At 37.9% G+C, this 13,520-nt stretch overlaps 1 protein-coding gene across 2 annotated transcripts in view; it reads left to right on the top strand.

Moving 5' to 3' along the window:
- Positions 1-12,782, top strand: part of LOC149800326 (protocadherin-1-like) — a 40,667-nt gene extending 27,885 nt beyond the window's left edge. The window contains exons 1-4 of one of the 2 annotated variants that reach the window (XM_089959918.1): positions 1,763-1,913; positions 3,571-6,343; positions 8,353-8,500; positions 9,719-12,782. In XM_089959918.1, the coding sequence (XP_089816044.1) occupies positions 3,629-6,343; positions 8,353-8,500; positions 9,719-10,791 (3,936 nt within the window). In that variant the 5' untranslated portion in view covers positions 1,763-1,913; positions 3,571-3,628 and the 3' untranslated portion in view covers positions 10,792-12,782. Of the gene's footprint in view, positions 1-1,762; positions 1,914-3,570; positions 6,344-8,352; positions 8,501-9,718 lie in introns of those variants that run through there. The other variant, XM_089959917.1, reaches the window with a different exon arrangement.
- The last annotated feature ends 738 nt before the right edge of the window (positions 12,783-13,520 follow it).

Genomic DNA, 13,520 nt, shown 5'->3' with positions numbered 1-13,520 from the left:
CAATTAGACGAAGTCGTTATTCAACTCTAATCGCTGACATATTTTACTACCATGAAAATATAAAGATAAGTCTTTTGTGATTATCCATCACATACAAACAAATACACACACATACGCACACACACACACACGCGCGCGCGCAATTTTCTATATAAAAAAAAAACATAACTTCGCAATGAACCCTAAATCAGGTTAAATATGTACATGTATGTGACAAGTTTTCACATAAAGCAAATTTTAATCCAATGAAAGCTGTCTTTTTCTCTCGGAAAGATGGGTGCACAATGTAACCCACCATCTCTCCGCGGCGTACATAGTAATACTGTCTCGATTTTGCCGTGAACTATTCGTGCCGTTAAATCTATATACAATGTATACATATTTCACGGTGTGAAATACGTGTGCCGTTCGGGTGACCCTATACAGGCGTGTTCCATGGCGTGAAATATGTGTACCGTTAAAGCTTATACATGCATATTCCACGGCGTAGCCTAAAACTAATATTTTAAAATGTGCACAGATTAAAATATACGTAAGATGACAACAGGATTAAAATGGATATCATTCAGTATTGAAAGAGAAAATGCCCAACAAGTCGTCTTCATCATCGTCATCGTTTTTGTCATCATTATCATCCTTCTTTTTCTTCTTCTTCTTCTTCTTATTATTATTAGTAGTAGTATAATTATTATAAAGACACCACTAAGAACATTTTGTCTTCTACTTCCTTTTCTTACTCCTCCTCCTACTAATACTACTACTACTACTACTACTAGCAGTCTTACAACTACTACATGTACTACATCAGGAACAAGAACTATAACTAAGTATACAATACAATCTGTTACTGCTTCGAGTACTTTTATTTACTTTCTTTCACTCACGCAAGGTATAAACGTGTATCAAATCTCCCTTGTGACACTCGTCAAACTCGATTGACTGGTTGTTCAATCAGAATCGCTTAGATAATCTTGAAAATGAATGTTTTTGGACACCCACCAAGTCAGTACGTCACAAATAAAACGTTCTTTTGAAAAAGTTTGTTCTTGAAACGAATTAATTTGCACTCCTCTCAAGAAAACGACAGTGAAGAGCTGGTGAGAAGGTGTACTTAGGGAAGGAGAGCTGTTTCAGTATTTATTAACATCATTCTTGATTGGACTAAAATATTTGAATCTGAAGGTAAGTTATTTTACACAGGTCTTGAATGTAGGTGGGAAGTAATTATTTCTGACAACTTTCATAAGGATGCATAGTTAATGCAAAACAATGTTTTCTCTTGAAAAAAAGAATTCCGTTGTTATCTCTACTTCTATGGGCCAATTATGTTATTAAAAATGGAATAATTATCAACATAGTCAAGGCACTAATTATCTACTTAAGTGAGAACGGACCTTTTCAGACATGGAGGTTGCGAACTGACAAATTCTTAAGTTTCCTTTCACTTCGTCATTACTCGTATGAATCCCATTGTTACCCGGGTGCCCTGGCTCCGTTATTTAATAATGACTAACGACAAAGAAAACAGGAGCTTCCCCGTCGAGAGACTATTATTGGCCAATTATCGCGGTCTCCAAATACAAATAGTCCGAAATGGTCAATTAGGTGCAAGGACAGTATACTTCTTTTCAAATTGAACAATGCCTTTTAAACCACAACAAGAAATTTACCTAGACTAAATCACGTTAAAGCGAATTAGTGAGATCCAGTTTTCACTTTCCCCGATGTCTTTCATCCGCGGTAATGGCCAATAAAAAAAGGTGTCGAACATCGTCACCTGCAGTAAGCCGTCATATTCACTTTACGGGAAGGTGGGCCTTGATAGATGAAAATATTATGTGCCTCTACAGAGGTTAAGAGCTACTGATGGAAGCAGGCAAAATACGAGCACGGCATGTAGTATTAATGCGCTGGTAAGTTAAACAGCATTGCTAACGAATGAAGTGCTATCCTATACTTTTATGAACTCTATGCGTTATCCTTTTTTTCCATACCAATTCAGCAGTGTATTAGACAGGCACGTCTATAGTAGAACTTAACACCAATCGAATCTAATTCAAAAATATTTTGACAATCCAATGCCTGAATTTGTTAGTTTCGAGTAATATTTCCAAACCTTGCATAACATTTGCTACTCAAAAGTTTGAGTAAAGTTCTGTGACGGGGTGGGCTGGGTAAGGAAATTGTTTTGGATAGTACCTACTGTTTAGTGTATTGATTTTAGTAATCTGAGTTCGATTCTGTGTGGACACAGTACTTTAAAATTGTTATCGTAAAATGAATAGAGATTAAGGAGCAATGATACAAATAAGTTACAATATTATGCAACACAATGACACATACCCAATGAAAACACTCCAAATGAATTAGGGGGCACAAATACAAGTTCTGAAGTGATGAAAATATTAGTATTCGCAGAATAATGATATTGTTATGGATGATGTTGAAAATGACTGTTTACTTTGTTGATGGTGTGATTTTTTGGGGATTTTTTTGGTGCTGAGATCTGATTCAAACGAAGGTGAATCGTGATATAAACGTTATATTTGTGTTATTTTTAATTACTTCGCAGCAATAAACACGCATGTTATACCATCAAAACGTTGTTATAAATGACGATAAAGGACTTGCACTATTTACACTGGTACATGGTTTGAAACGTGTTTAGTAGTTGTTATTTTCTTACAGAATATTGTAATGCTAATGCGATCAAAATAAACGTCTAGCCTCGTCTGTTTACTTTTAAATTAACAAATAGTAAAGTGACTATTGCATCTCCATTTTTAAAAAATAATTTGAAAAGTTCATAAAACAAAATATCGACATAGCACATTTACTGCAGACAATGTCTTGATTTAATGAAAGGCCTTAATTAATCTATTGTCTTTTTAAATTGGATCTAATCACGTTTGCTAGAATAATGTAATACTACAAAAAGTTTACAATGGCGCTCTTAATTTTCAAGAAGTGAAATTCAATTTCGTCCCGCTATTTCATTTAGAACATTTTCTGATGTGCACAACCTGAACATAAATTCCAAATTGTGTAAATGACTGGTAACAATGCGATGTAAGATCGACGTCAAATATCTCCATTACCAGCCCCACATAAAGAAGACATTATTTCTTTAATATCCATTTGATACGAATCCCTACTTAAACTCTTTCACACACAATCAAATCTCGTTCAGTAATTTTTGACAAAGCAACATTTTGCTACTGGTAACATGAAATAAGTCCTATGATGGAAGGGTTGCCATCTGGACTTTGATTTTAGACACAATCCAGCTGTATCTTTTTTCTGTCCTATTTTTAAAAGAAGGCTAATCTGACCAATAATTTGGTGTATTGATGATTTTTATTCTTTCCCTTCAGTATATATTTATCTATATATGCATAGGGTTAGCACAATACTAGAATGTTAAGATGTTGTTTTTCACCCCCTTTGGATCTTTCGTTAATAAGTAACAGTCGTTTCAAATATTGCTTTTATTTCAAAACTTTCCAAACGAAAGATCCACATTGTACATTAATTGCTACCTTCCAAGATGAGTATTTTCTCTTCTTTCAGACACACCTGAATGTCTGTAGAATGGTGAAGAACTCTGCTCTGTGAAAGGACATTGATAATGATAATAATAATGTCAAGGAAGTGTGGGATTGTAATGTACGTGATCATTGTTCTGGTCGTGTACCTTATAACAACTGACGCTCAGAATACTACTGTGAAGTACACCATTTTTGAGGAACAACGCGATGTGGTATACATTGGAAACATCGCCAACGACACCCGTCTTTTTCAAGGCATCCCGCCAAAAGACTACCAGCTCTTCCGATTTCAAATTCTAACTCAAGGTAACCAATATGCATCACTGTTCTCTGTCAATGAAACAACAAGTATGTCGTCCACGGTGAGGAAGATAGACAGAGAGTCATTCGATGAATGTCAATATTCAGCCATGAGATGTGTTATTAGCTTTAACGTTATCGTGTACCGCTACAACTCACCCGATCTTCCGGATATCTACAGAATGATTTTAGCTGAAGTAACAGTGGAAGACATTAACGACAACTCTCCCGAGTTCCCCAAGTCGACCATTACTGTACAGGTTCCTGAGGAGGATGACTCCTTCGTTTTTACTATAAATGGGGCTAGAGACAAAGACACAGGGATAGTGAACTCGTATGAGGTGTCGGGAAATGGGCTATTTCTGTTAGATGTTCCGGAAACACAAGACGATACACAGGCACAAGAACCTGAACTGAATATTAGGGTTGCTCGAAAGTTTGACAGAGAGAAACAAAGTTACTATTCTGTCACAATAGAGGCTAGGGACGGCGGAAGCCCCGAAAGGACTGGTACATTGACTATGAACGTTTTAATTACAGATATTAATGATAATGCGCCAATCTTTACGCAGCAAGAATACAATCTCTCAATACCTGAAAACCTTGCTTTGGAGTCTGGAATTCTAAATGTAACCTCGATAGATGCTGATTCAGGAGAGAACGGTGTAGTGTCCTACCGCTTCAGCAGTAGAACAGCTCCTACAATTTCTGAGTATTTCGAAATAGATGCGTCCTTGGGTCAGATAACAGTGATTGGAGAGGTGGACTACGAACAGATTCAGGAGTTCCACTTTTATGCTGTTGCATATGATCACGGAAATCCTGTGCTAACTTCCCAAACAAAGGTGTCCATTTATGTGACAGATGTAAATGATAACTCCCCTCAAATTAATATAAACCTCCCACCAGGGGGCACTACTCTTTCCGAGGACACGACGATTGGTACATATATCGCTCTCATTGAAGTTTTGGATCCAGATAGTGGAGAAAATGGTAGAGTGACGTGCGCTTCCGCAGATCCAAACTTTTCGTTGGAACATCTCACTCTGAAGAATAATTATAAAGTTGTTCTTTTTCAACCTCTTGATCGAGAAGTTAACTCATACCACGAGGTAATGCTGCGATGCGAAGATTTCGGAATCCCTCGTCGGCAAAGCGTTGCTAGTTTCAGGGTTATAGTCTCTGACGTCAACGACAATTTTCCCATCTTTACCGAGGAAGTGTTTAACATGAGCATAGAGGAAAACAATGTTGTTAATGCGAGAATTGGAATCGTCTCAGCAACTGACAAGGATGAGAATCAGAACGGACAAGTGGAATTCTCTCTTCATCCAGAAGCTCTGGCTCAATTTAGTATAGAAAAAGATACGGGAATCATAAAAGCTAGAATAATCTTTGACCGCGAGATTCACGATAAATACATTTTTCGTGTTATAGCATCAGATAAGGGAACGCCGTCTTTGACCTCAACAGGAACTGTTGTCGTGCATATAACTGACCAGAATGACAACGATCCCCGTTTTATCACGAATTCCACACAACTCTTTGTGTACGAAAACCAACCTGATGGGACTAGTGTCGGCGTGATTCAAGCAACCGATACCGATAATGGAATTAATGGATCAGTTTCTCTGCAGTTTCTATATCTGGGAAATATCTCGGAACTCTTCGTCTTTTACACCGATAGCGGCGTCATAAAAACGAGAGTGCCTCTCGATCGTGAAGTTAAGAGCAAGTACGAGTTTTCTGTATTGGCGGTCGATATGGGAGGGAGGTCATCTTCTGCACAAGTATCTATTTTCATTCAAGATTTAAATGACAATGACCCAGTCATCGAATACCCTAATGACTCTGACGATTCTGTACTGATTCCCTTTACGACAAAAGTGGGATCGGTTATCGTACAAATATTGGCATCTGATCGAGATGAGGGTAAGAACGCGCAGTTGCGATACTCTTTGAACACAACTAGCAATTCTGAGGACGTTTTTACAGAGCTAGACACAGGAAAGCTAATTTTGAACAGGTCTTTGAACGATGCTGATGTTGACCTTACTTTGGCCTTTCAGGTCGTAGTCAGGGACCAAGGAGATCCTCCGCGAAATGCATCGAAAACGTTTAAATTATTAATAACTAAAAATGAACATGTGCAAGCAGCTGCTATTGGAAATCTTCACCAGAGTATTTGGATTGTCATTGTTGTCGTCTGCATTACGGTACTTCTTTCCGTGCTAATGGTAACAGTTATTTGCAAATTATGCATGTGTGATAAAAGAAAAGATATGGAAAGTAGATCTGATGATCGAAATGTTTTAGACGAAAAACTCTCAGAAATTTCATCAACATCTTCGAAGGATGCCAATGGGAATGACAATGAAAGATTGCCGGAAAAGTATATGTATGACAGGAACCTGGCGATGATTAAAAATATCACTTCTACGTCACTGCAGAGAGAAAAACAGCGGGAAAAGGAAGTTCCTTACACAAAAGAACAAGTAAGATCTCTCTCTCTCTCTCTCTCTCTCTCTCTCTTTGCGATCTAGATGCAATGTGGGACTCTGTTTCTTGAGATACCCAAATTGTGGCAGGTTCTATCTACAGATACATAAACGATGAAATTTTCGAACCTTGAAATATTTGTAAATATTTGATTCACATTATTAACTTCAATTTGTCAAAAATTGCAATGTAATCTTCCCGACTCACTTTTCATTCGTTTACTTACTAGCAAAACGGGTAAATTGTGTAAAATATTTTCGGGTACTTCTTACAGTTAAGAATTAAGCTTCTTTGTGTGCATGGAAACACGTGGTTAACGAATCTTTAATCAGATTTCAAAGATATCATATTTATGGTTACCCAAATATTTCCCAAATGATCGAGAAAAGATTCATGGTTTAAAATTTTCTCATAGTATAATTAGATAATCGTGAAGCAAATTGTGTCGAGCTTTGTACAGGATAAGTGATTATGGACTATGATTTCTTCCCCTTCGTCACAGGCTTACATTGTTCCAAAATGTCACACAACAACAGCAGGAGAGTTTTGTGTAAACTAATGTTAAACAATCACTTAGAACTGTAAATGACACGCCCCCATGACCTTTTGCTATTTTCGTTTCCAAGACTATTCCAGCGTCGGGAAGACCCATCAAAGGCGTGTCTTCAACTTAGAACTCATCTCAATACTAGCATTGTTTATCTTTATATTTATTCGGTGTTTGTTTCAGTCGCGCATTCATACATTTATAAACTACCCATTCCTTTGGCGACAAGCCTTTTAGTCAGCACTGTGAGGTTGATATAGCACTGTCACGCGCTTTCAATTTAGAATTTCAGTCAGGTTTCAGCCATGTAATTACTGTCGTCTCTTGTTTAGTGTGTGTCCATGTAACCATGGCGACGAGAATACTTAATCGAAGGAGGGAGTGGGTAGAGTATTACGTAGTTTTTTAAATATTTGTTTAGTATTCGTTACGAATATCATTTCGATAGCTAAACACAAGTATATACCAATTTAGTTTCATAAGTGGGATATATATGATCAGTCTAGAAACAGATCTGGAGGCGCATAATGCACAAATATATCGTGGTCCACAGCATTCGCATAAAAATCACGAGTAAAATGAACAACGTAAACCCAGATCTGTATTTTAATTATGCGATTGCAGATTAGGCTTGTATCTGATCGCAGTTTCGGAGGGTGCGATTTATGTAAGAAAATACGGTATAGTGTGGTTCGAATGCTGTATTCTAATTTCTAAAACTAGGTGCATATAATAAAGTCTTTTTAATAAAGCAAGTTCTGAAAATAAGAGTTTGTACAAAAGGATCCTCATAAAGTAGACAGTATCACGCAAAGTGACCACAAAATAAATCTCATATTGGTCTCTTTTTTTTATTTATTTATTAGGATGCAACGTGTCTCTCCGCCCCCCCCCCCCCCAAAAAAAAAATAGAGAGAGAGGGCCTTGCACGAATGTTCATTTCTATTTTTTATGTTACACTTGTCTGTTAGGAAAAATAGTAAAACATTTCATTGACAAGATAAGCACATTTTAGATTTTTCTATGCCTGTTTAACATACAATTATGTAAAAGCCGTCTAACAATGAATTATCCCGTGCTGTAGATAAGCAATAAATATCCCGATCAACGTTCACTTGTACTGCTATCGTAACTGGGAACCAAGCTATTTAACACAGTACAAACTGTCTAACATCCAATAACAGGTACAGATCATGCCTAAAACTGTTAATATTTACTAACAATGGATAATTATTTCCATATAGTATTGAAGTTCCATCCGTACTTGTTTTTCTTCTGCCACCCAGAAAACTCCACATATGGTTAATCACGTGACTGCAGGATAAACCACACTGTTAGGGTCTTAATTATAATGACTAATATAGTTGAATAAAGTTGACAGTTGGTGCTGCCAAAACTGTCAGAACAATATTCCTCGAATTTTGAAAAAATTAGTTTTCTTTTTTCTATATTCTGTAGATTAAACCACTGACTAGCATCCTAAAGAGGAGGAACAGCGACACACATAACCAAGACGTGGACACACTGGACAGTGGGAGGGGTGGAAGTGAGGGCGATCGCTCCAGTCTCGTCGGAACAGTTGACCAAGGGCCGGACTTCTACATGGGTCAGTAAAAATAAATGCTTGGGAAAAGTTGAAACTTATAGGATTCCTTGTTTAAAAAAAAATGAATGTTTTATAGGAAGGGTGCCAATTCCAGATTATCGACCACTCGATTACTGACCCCGAATTCACGGGGATAACTAATTTGGTTGAGTAATTTTTATAATTATTTTCTTGTTGACAAATATTGTTGTTGACGTTGTTTCGATCTCAGATAAATACTGCTGAAGACGGGACATGAATGTAGTCTTGCTTAGGCAACTTCATGCTACGGTGTTTGTTTTTGTATTGAAGGCTAGTAAACATTGATGCATCGTGTTTATCGTGTGGTAAAAACTGGTAAATTAGATTTTTTTAATGGAATGTCCCAAATAACTCATTCAATTTGCAGTCAATACATTTTAGGTCGACCACGTCATTATGGTCTACATACATACATACATACATACATACATCGTACATGCACACACACACATACACACACACACACACACACACACATACATACATACATACACACATATGCCAACAAGGATGGGGACGCAGGTTCCTTCACATGAATACCTAATGATGCAGTGTATTAAAATACTCAAGTATGGTACTGAATGATATTTTAATTTGTTCTACATGTTACACAATACTACACAGAAGGGGTTGTTTTACGTGTGGACTATAACGGCTGTAAGCTGCTAATTTTCAAGTAGAGTGCGCATGAGCTGAATTCCTCATGTGCCAAATTATCTTCGGTTGGTCAAAGCAGCACTGGATAAATATATCTACCATTTATGAACTCACACAAATGGTTGTTATGGATGAACCATGGCAACCAGTTTCAGTTCCGGTCTGATTCAAACCAACATCAGCTTATTAGCAAGTAGGTCTCGTCGATAAATACAATTTTGTTTTTGGTATCTTTGAAATTTTCTTGGTCTGGGCAAATTGTTTTAGTAGCCTATCAGATAACGCGTTACATTGCGTGTTAGGGATAGTACTCTTTAACAACAATTTGTTCCGAGTGACATTTTTCAAGTTTGGCTCTAATTGATAAATAAAAGGTCAACATAACGTGAACTTGTATATGAATATGTCAGATTTACTGATATATAACAAGTGATTTTAATGAGGCTGCGCCAACTAAATATGCGGATATCAATATAATAGACGGTTTACTCTGTTTATGGAAGTGTATGTTAGTGAGTCCTATTTTCTTGATAATTTCAGATTTCGTTGACAACAGAAAGCTCCAGACTCAGAAAAGTGTGGATTCGGGGATAGGTATTAAGGATAATATGCCGAATCCTTGCAAAAAGACTTCACAACCAGACCAGGAAGAGGATCATGTCTTCCTGGAGTCGGACAGTATCAAGAAATCTCATAAAGTTTCGGGAATTCCAAAAAGCATTGCCAATTTTGTTCACACCCCTTCCAGGACTGCAACTCGCAAAGAACTTCAAACGCTGAGGAATATTAACGAACCGGTTCACACGGAGAGCGACGATAACCATTCCGATGTCAGTTACAGTCAAAAGAAAAGCGTTCGTTTTCTGGACAAATCATCTTTATCATCAAAAGATCGTGTTTTCAGTGAGCCAGGTCACGTGACACATACACCGTCACATGATCAACCGAGTCTTTCACAGTCATGGAATATCCATAGTTTTCGCCATGACACGTCCAAAAATCCATCGTACGATAAAACGGATTGCAAAAGCGTCGTTAAACAGTCAGGGAACAGCAGTAAAGGTTTGCAATATCGTCCTCTTACAATTAAATCAAGTAATTCATTCCCGATGCAAACAACAAATGCATATGCTCTAACTCTTTTTTCTTTGTACAAACCAAACAATGTAGGTGGCGTTGTAAAATCAGGAAATTCGGGTCAACAACACGTTAGTGATTCCGAAACTTACATACCATCTTATAATCGTACAGGTAGTGTTCAAAAGGATTCGATCATTTCAGGTAATGACATTTTCAGAAAGTATGACCAACATTCCCGCCCATATTCGCTAAACAGATCAGTCTCCCCGGAGTCTTGTTCAGCTATTCTTGAACTGCCGGCGCTGTCTCAGCTGGTTCGACACCATTCAGATGGGTCGTTTAATGCTCATGGACTATCATATCTTGTGCCGCTAGACGGCCCTACATATGAGAATGGACAGAGAGACAGCTTGAGCATGATCAGTGGGGGCCGAGGAGACGATGGCAGCTCGACGACTTCAGGGAGTTACACACTTTCTCTGGAAGAAGGCGGTCATGAAAACGGTTATCCACATAAGGATATAGTTGTGTGACTAATTCAGGGGTAGCAGTCTGGAAAAAAATGTATCAGTGGTTTAAAAAATAGCGATAACTTTGCGACGAAGTGATCATTTTAAGACGTATAACGCGTCAGTCGCTAAACATGTGCACTGTACGAGTGTAACTTGTTAAGATCGACTTATCGCTGCAGCACATCGTCTGAGACTGGTCCAGTGAACATAACAAACCATTGAAATTGACAGTATATGATCATCATATGGGGAGGGGGCAAGGGGAGAGGCAAAGTTCGATGTGGCCAATTTTATTGTTTAAAACTTCATAGGAAAGTTAAAACTACTTATGCGAATATATACTCAGAATGACTAGTATAACTTCCTGAACAAAAATGAAATTCAAGAGATCAAGCTACGTTATAGGGGGTAACACCATTACGTAAGTAGGTAAACCATGGTGTGCCCATGGGCAATACAATTTACTCCAATTCTGCTTCGGGACGTTATAACATATAATATGATGATGTGCTTTAAACACCAGGCGACTTCCTCTTGACATAGCCTTCCAAATATCTTTGAAAATTGCTGGTTTTAAAGATTGATGGTCACCATAATTATTTTTAGAACACTCTTCTCGCCTGCGAAGTAGCCGAAGCACTTCATAAATAGTTCCGACGTTACTGATTTGGGAGATTATAAATGGAGTGCAGTAGCATCAGAATCGACTGGAAATTGACAATAATGCCTCCCCCTTCTGCCGATATCACGAATCAGTGACTGTTCTTATAGCCTCCTGCGTTTACTCTTGGATACGTGCATTCTCGTGCTGTTTTCTAGCCACATTCTCTATAGATGGAACACCCAACGAACCTGGCAAATCAGTTCGAGATATCCATAGTTCGAGTCAATGATATTTAATATAATCTCAGACATATGTCTGATTCTAGAAAAAAACAGTTCGAGAGATCCAAATTGTTCGAGCGAACAAGATTTTATTGTATTTACTCATCTTGGCGTGTACATACATTACGATTGGCTCATGAGTAATCTGATCCATTCGCTCATCTGAACCGAATTCAATCTGTTGATGTTAAGGATATATATCTGGGATCCAAAAATATATACGAACATGTGGGGTTTCATTTTTATTTTCTTTCTTTTTACACAAGTTCGTTTTCATCATGGATAATGCTATTTTACAGTTTCGTGTTGAACAAGGCAAATGCATTACTCGGGTATGAAGAGTCGACTCGGGTATGAAAGGATGATTCGGGTATGAAGAGTCGACTCGGGTATGAAAGGATGATTCGGGTATGAAGAGTCGACTCGTGTATGAAAGGATGACTCGGGTATGAAGAGTCGACTAGGGTATGAAAGGATGATTCGGCTCTGAAGAGTCGACTCGTGTATAACGGGACGGCTCGTGTGTGAAGGGACGGCGGCTCCGGTATGAAGGGACATAAGGAGTGACTGCTTGTATCAAACGCATCACGCGTTTACTGCAGATTTGTTTCAAAATGAGTCTTCAGTGCAAAGACTGCAAGTAGAACTTCGGGTTACGTTAGATTTGAATTTTATGAAGTATTATGTCGTCTTAATAATTACCGCAATAGCAGTAAAGGGTTTGAAATCTATACGTTTTCGTTTCTCAATAGAATAGTTGGTTTCTAGACTAATGTTGAACTAACTGCAGCAGCTCACTATGGTTCTTTGCGAATTTTGTGTGCAACGATGCGTTTGTTTTGTATTTTCTGTACACAGCCTTAAACAGTTTTGTCTGTTGTGGATAATGGAGGGTGAATTTATTATCGATATTAATGAAGCTGATGAAAGCGACATTTACTGATAAATTTTGTGATAATTCTATTTCAGTGATTAATTTGAGATATCAGTGCTGTTTTTATATTCTTATATATTTTTATGCGCTTTTATCAGAGTGTGGAAGATATTTGTCTATTAATTTATTTATACTAGATCTATCATTGTCGATTGCATATGAATTTGTAGAGAATAATAATAACAAAATCTGATCGACCTTTTGCTTGCATTCCTTTTTTTCCCTTCTTGTCCTACAGCAAGGACGTATTTAAATGGGAGGTCTGACGAGCAGGGCTCGCCCAAAGATTTTACGCGCCTTAGATTTTTCACCCCCACCCCACCCAAACCTCCCGCTAAAATTAAATTGTGTATAATTTGTCGACCCTTACAGATCGTAAGGGCTCGTATCGTTGCTTACAATTACAATGTAACTATCAGTCATACATATAGTATAAAATACTATATATTATTATTTTATACTACATGTATGACTGACAGTTAAATTGAAAGGAACGATACGACCCCCCTCTGTTACATACTTGTGCCATATGAGACGGCCATGTTCGCTTATATGGTCGGTACGGCCCTGCTGATGAGGGAGACTGTAGCTCAAAATGAGCATGGTGATTGTAAAAAAGGGACACTTAACAGTCATTGCAGACCGCTTTGGTGGCCCAAGTGGTTAGAGCGTCCTCCTCGGATGCGGTAGGTCGCAGCTTCGAATGTTGGGCCAAGTCATACCAAAGACCGTCCTGTTGTCAGGACAATTCGACTGGGTGGGATATGTTGACACATGTCTTCGGCTTGATGCCCCAGTGATAGACATCAATATAAACTGCCACATTGCAGATATCATAGCGATATGACTAAAATTGTTAAAGATACATTAAAAATCTCACACACACACACACACACACACACACACAGAGTCATTGTATAACACGTTCAAC

This window comes from Sinohyriopsis cumingii, chromosome 5 (assembly GCF_028554795.1).
Source record: "Sinohyriopsis cumingii isolate HCF-2022 chromosome 5, ASM2855479v2, whole genome shotgun sequence".
Lineage (NCBI taxonomy): Eukaryota > Metazoa > Mollusca > Bivalvia > Unionida > Unionidae > Sinohyriopsis > Sinohyriopsis cumingii.
This window is presented reverse-complemented; position numbering and strand designations above follow the sequence as displayed.